This window comes from Plecotus auritus (genome assembly GCF_963455305.1).
Source record: "Plecotus auritus genome assembly, chromosome: 3".
Classification (NCBI taxonomy): domain Eukaryota; kingdom Metazoa; phylum Chordata; class Mammalia; order Chiroptera; family Vespertilionidae; genus Plecotus; species Plecotus auritus.
Genome location: NC_137772.1, coordinates 44,226,232 through 44,232,429, shown reverse-complemented (window position 1 = coordinate 44,232,429; position 6,198 = coordinate 44,226,232). Strand labels below are relative to the sequence as shown.

Genomic DNA, 6,198 nt, shown 5'->3' with positions numbered 1-6,198 from the left:
AAAGACCCTCATGCCAAGGCCTCCTTTTGGACCTTGTCTGTCTCTTCTTTTCACTTCCCTCCTTAGATACTGCTGGAGACTGCTCCGGTCCCTCTAACATCTAGTCTCCGCCAAATTCTGAGCGTGGGATTCTCAACTTGACTCGGTTCCCGGCTCAGGCAGACGAACTGCGCACGCTCAGTATGCCGGCCCAGGGGTTGGCCAGGGAGTGCGGGCCAGGATGTTGTTGGGTGGCCAAGGTGGTTGTTTACCTAAGTGCGGGTAGAGGCTTCCGCTCCGCGCAGAGCCTCCCGGGAGCGCGCGGCCGGTCGCCTAGGAGACGGGAGAGCAGGGGCGGGGCTGCGTCGCCTGGGCCCCGCCCCTGGACGCTGAGCCCCGCCCCCGGCAGTGCTGCGGCTGGAGCGTGGGCTCGGGCGCGCGCTCCGGCGCCCGGGAAAGCGGCGGCGGCTGGCTGAGAGCTGGGCGTGGAGGCGCGAGGGGCGGGGCGGGAGGACAGCACTGCGGGCCGGCGGTCTCCGGCGGCTCCCACTCACTGTTCGCGCTCAGTGCCTGCAGGCGTCCTCGGAGCCGCATTGCCGCTCGGCTCGGCCCATGCCCGCCGCTCCCTCCGCCGGCGCCCGGGGGGCTGCAGTGAGACGGGAGCGGCCGCGTAAGGCGGCAGGGTTGGCCGCCGGGGCAGGGTCCAGGGACGCAGAGCGGCGGGCGTAGGTCTATGTCGCGGGCGGCGGCGGCGGCGACGGCCGCGGAGGGACGATGCGCGAGTACAAAGTGGTGGTGCTGGGCTCGGGCGGGGTCGGCAAATCCGCCCTGACCGTGCAGTTCGTGACCGGCACCTTCATCGAGAAATACGACCCCACCATCGAGGACTTCTACCGCAAGGAGATCGAGGTGGACTCGTCGCCGTCGGTGCTGGAGATCCTGGACACGGCGGGCACTGAGCAGTTTGCGTCCATGCGGGATCTATACATCAAGAACGGCCAGGGCTTCATCCTCGTCTACAGCCTCGTCAACCAGCAAAGCTTCCAGGACATCAAGCCCATGCGGGACCAGATCATCCGAGTGAAGCGGTGAGAGGGCTGGGGGCTTAGGCTGGGGGCTTCGCTCTGCAGCCGGGCGGCCACCATCCCGGGGCCAGAGCTCCCTCTTTCTCCCCGTGTTCGGGGGTGGCCGTGGACGGGGGGAGCTATCTGGGAAAATGTCTCTGGGGTCTTATGCTTTATAATATTTTTTTCATTTTGCCTGCATCACCATCATCATCATCTTGAGTCTCAAATTTGAGTGCTTTGTTTGTTTCACACCTCAAATTTTGCATCCCGTGAACCCAACAGCGCAGTTCTTTGTCTCGTGGATATTATTAGTAGCGCTTGTGCAGAACCCCAAAGGAAACAAAGTTTAAAACTTGCAGAGAGGCTTGAGGGGTGAGTTGGTTTGTGGTGGGGAGAGGGGCAGCTGTGCAAGTATAGTGGAAACATTTTCAGATTGAACGAAAGCAAAAAATCTACCTTTGCAATATTTGACAGCAAAAATTACACATACAGTGTACGTACTGTAAAAATGTCAAGTTGAGAGGAAAGAGACCTTGTTCATCTCATAAACGATTGAATGGTGCCAAGACGTTTTAAAAATGAACTCTTCAATTAAAATGAAACTTTAAAGACAGATTAGCAAATTATTTGAAGACATCCTAACAGCGCAGTGGGGTTTAGAGAATATTAGCATGCAGGAGATCAAATATGCCATTCACATTAAAGAATACGGCTTAACTTTTTAAAAAATTTAGCTGTGTTACCCCCCTCAAAAAAAAAAAAAGCGAAAAGAAGGAATTCCTGGAAACAAAACAGAAGTTTCTTCAAAGTTGTGACAAGTATATTATCAATTTTTTTTTCTGTTTTAAAAGTATATTATCTAATGCAAAGTTAATGCAGCTACGGTTTTCCTAATATAAACTATGTACTTTGGAAATATGGCTGGTAGTTTAAATGGCTTAAAATGTTTGTATTTTCTTAAATTGACTGCATTTTTCCTTATTTCAAGCATTAGAAGTGTAATAATATCTTAGTTCAAAGTTTTAGCAAATTTTTCTAATTACTGTTTAATTACATATTACTGTTTTGTCTGGTTTTTATAATTAGTTAATACTTGCTTATAATTTTGATATAGTATCATCTTTTTCCCCACATAATTCTGCCTATAGCTCAAAATTAGGAGACATTTACAGAAAGATAGTTGTAGGTGTGCTGTAGATACAACCACATTACAAGTCAGTTTGAGTTTACTCATGAAGAAAGAGCAAGGACCAAGTCATGTGTACTCAAGGGGGGGTCAAGAAATCATTATCAGCGATGGATTTTTAAAAATGTTTTTATGGATTTTAGAGAGAGGAAGGGAGAAGGATGGGATAGAGAAACATTGATGAGAGAGAAACATCAATCAGCTGCCTCCTGCATGCCCCCTACTGGGGATGAAGCCCCCAATCTGGGCATGTGCCCCCACCTGGAATCCAACTGGTGACTTCTTGGTTCATGGGTCAATGCTCAACCACTGAGCCACACTGCTGGGCACAGCGGTGGATTTTTACTCCAACATATGGATCAAAGGGGAGATCTCCCCAAGACCACCGTCCCCCATTAACTCATTGATTATATACTGTAATACCTAAACTAAAATTTTGTATATTATTTCTTCGATTAAATTTCAAACTAGAATAAAGTAGACATTTTCATGGCCTCTACTGCTGTTCTAAAATATGAATCTGATAGCTTTTTACTTCTCCATTCTCATTTAACAATGCGTTTTATTTCACCCACTGTATCTAAAATATTATAATTTAGTTCTGACCGGTGTTTCTAAGTGGTTGGAGAGTGGTTCGATTCCGGTCAAGGGCAAGTACCTGGGTTGCAGGTTCGATCTGGGCCCAGTCTGGGCACATAAGAGAGGGAACCAATCAATGTGTCTCTTCCCCAACCCCCACTTTCTAAAAACCAATGGAAAAAATATTCTTAGGTGAGGATTAACAAAATAAAATATATAAAATATATTATCATTCAACATGTAATCACTATTCAAAAATTGATGTATTTTACTTTCTTTTTCATACTAATTTTTGTTTTTTAAAATATATATATTTTTTATTTTAGAGAGAAGAAGGGAGAGGGATAGAAAGATAGAAACATCAGTGAGAGATAAATATTGATAGGCTGCCTCCTGCACGCCTCCTACTGAAATTTGAGCCTGCAACCCCAGCATGTGCCCTGACCTGACCAGGAATCGAACTGTGACCTCCTGGTTCACGGGCCAATGCTCAACCACTGAGCCACACGGGCTAACCATACTAATTTTTCAATATCTAGTGTGTTACTTACATTTGTGGAACATCCCAATTCAGACTAGCCATGTTGTAAGTGCTTTAACAATAACTACATGTGGCTGCTGGCCACCATATTGGATAGTGCAGGTCTAAAGTGTATATATTTTGGATTAAATGAGATATGCTTTAAAGTGTCTAACACAATACTTGAACAAAGAAATTGCTCTAAAATTCCATTTGTTCTTTTATTAATAACTTTGTCACCTTTAAATTTTATCTTTAATATAAATGTAATATAGAAAATAAATTTGTGATTGCATCTTTAATTTCATCACCTAGTGTAGACAAGATGAGGCTAAAAAGCAACTAAGATTAAAACAATCCTTAAAAAAGGTTTTGTTGGTCCTAGCCAGTTGGTTTAGTGGCTAGAGCATCAGCCTGCATACCAAAGGGTCCTGGGTTCAATTCCAGTCAAGGGCACATACCCGGGTTGCAGGCTCCTCCCCGGCCCAGGCCCTGGTCGGGGCTCATGCAGGAGGCTAACAATCTATGTATTTCTCTCACATTGATGTTTCTCTCTGTCTTTCCTTCTCTCTTCCACTCTCCCTAAAAATCAACGTAAAAATATCCTCAGGTGAGAATTAACACACATACACACCCACAAAAGGTTTTGTTGGTGTTCTCTTAAATACTTTTTCGTATTATGGTCTAATAGGAAGGGGCAAAAGAATGAACATTTAACTTCAAGTCTAGTGCTAATGTATGGCCAAACAGTGAAATAGAGCTTTTCAATTGTTATTGTATGGAAGGTTTTGCTTTAAAAAAAATGTGAAACAGGCCAATACTCTAAATATTTACAAGTGCACAGATATATACATATATACACAATCTTCTTTCAAACCAAGTGGGCTAACTAAAAGTTACTATATAATTTATATATATTTTACTTTGGATGAGATCACACAAGGAAGAGTGATAGGGATACAGAAAATGTTTCAAGTGGAATAACACTAGAATTCTTTCTGATTTCATAACTGCTTTTCTCATTCCTCCCAGGGTAAGCCATGGTCCAGACTTGAAGTATCCTTGAACAAGGCATGTTATTCTTAGGATAAAGCCCAGGAATCCGCAATGTGACCTTCCCAGGCATGCAGAGAGTGCTCTTGGCCATCCTGCCTTTGCAACTTTACCTCTTGCAACACTCCTCATCCCTTAGATGCCAACACCCAGACCTTCTTTCATTCCTTTCAGAGTCCATCTCTGAGCTTTTCTTCTACTTGTGGAAAGCTTCCGCCTTTTGCAGAGTTAATTCCTAGACTTCCCCCTCAGGGAAGCTTTCTTCCTCCTCCTCAACTGAATAACACCTTCCCATCTTCCCCCTCTAGACTAACTTCTTGCCTCACCCATCTCTCAACCACAGGTACTTCAGACTTCAGTGGCAACCTGTACTTCCCTCTTTCTGAGGCACTCATAAAGCTTAGTTACTTGTGTGATGATTTATATGCTGTTGATCATTAAACTCTGATCCCATGTGGGCAGCACAGTTACTGGTACATAGAAACAATCAAGAAAAATATGTTGGAAAAAACTAGTGTTCAGAGAGAAAAGTATTTTTATTGTCCTTTTGGCCTCAGTTTCCCCAAACATTATCATTTTATAGATGGAGGAAATGATTCTTTAAAGTTCATTTTGCAGATGGAGTAGGTGATCTTCCTTCAGCTCTAACATTCTGTGAGAGTTCTTTTATCTAGGTAGGGCAACAGGATCAGAGGTAAAGTTTAATATGAACCATAAAATATAAGGAGCACAGACCAGCCAGTGTGGCTCAGTGGTTGAGCGTCAACCCATGCATCAAAAGGTCGCTGGCTCTATTCCTGGTCAGGACACGCACCTGGGTTGAAGGCTCAATCCCTGATGATGGGTGTGCAGGAGGCAGCCAATCAGTGTTCTCTCTCATCAATGTTTCTTCCCCTCTCTCTCTCTTCCCTCCCTCTCTCTCTAAAAAAAAAAAAAAATCAATAAAAATATGTTTTAAAAAAAAATCAGGAGCACATCCCTGGCTAGTGTAGCTCTGTTGGAGCATCAGCCCATGCACCTAAAGCTTTGCAGTTTGATTTCCGATCAGGGCACATAACTAGGTTGCGATTCAATCCCCAGTCAGGGCGGCATCGGATCAATGTTTCCCTTTTTCTCTCCTTTCCCCTCTCTCTAAAGTCAGTAAAACATATCCTTGGGTGAGGATTAAGAAACTAAAAATCAGGAGCACAATATTAGTGGGAAATGACATGGGAAATACATAGAATATGTTGTTAGCTATTAATGAAATAGACCAGATTGGCTAAACCAGGAATTAATATAGAAGTGTGAGAGAAGGTAAGGTTTGAAAATGTGAAGTTAAATGATAATAAGGTTGAAGACTTGGGACTTGATCTTACAAGTCAAGGACCATTATCAAAATTATTACAGAAATAGTAACGTGGTGATATGATATATGGCTTAGTGGCAATAAAATAGTCAGGAATAGTTGTAAAAATTGTAATATTCTATAGTTTCTACATGAAGTGTAAAGCTTCTGAATTAGCATGGTGTTTTTAGTAGCAGAAAGAATGGATGAAATTAATGTTGTAAAGAATGAATTAATCAAAGTGAATGGGAGAGGAAGAGGGGAAAGGTCAAAAGTAACTGACATTTTGAAAATGTGTGAATAGAATTATGGCAGAATAACTGGGGAAGATTATTTCAGGCTTTGAAGATAGTAATCATCCACATAGATCCACCTAATAAATAATTAGTATATTTGCGTAAAGCCTAAAACATCATTTATGTATGAATATAAAGACTCAGGATGAGCTGTGTAGTTCAGATTTGTAGAGTGCATGAAATCTATTGTG

At 43.3% G+C, this 6,198-nt stretch overlaps 1 protein-coding gene across 1 annotated transcript in view; it reads left to right on the top strand.

The window, feature by feature from the left end:
- The first annotated feature begins 386 nt into the window (after positions 1 to 386).
- RAP2A (RAP2A, member of RAS oncogene family) overlaps positions 387 to 6,198 on the top strand; it is a 30,500-nt gene continuing 24,688 nt past the window's right edge. Inside the window, exon 1 of the mRNA XM_080660032.1 lies at positions 387 to 1,067. Within this exon, the coding sequence (XP_080516158.1) occupies positions 754 to 1,067 (314 nt within the window). The 5' untranslated portion in view covers positions 387 to 753. The remainder of the gene's footprint in view (positions 1,068 to 6,198) is intronic.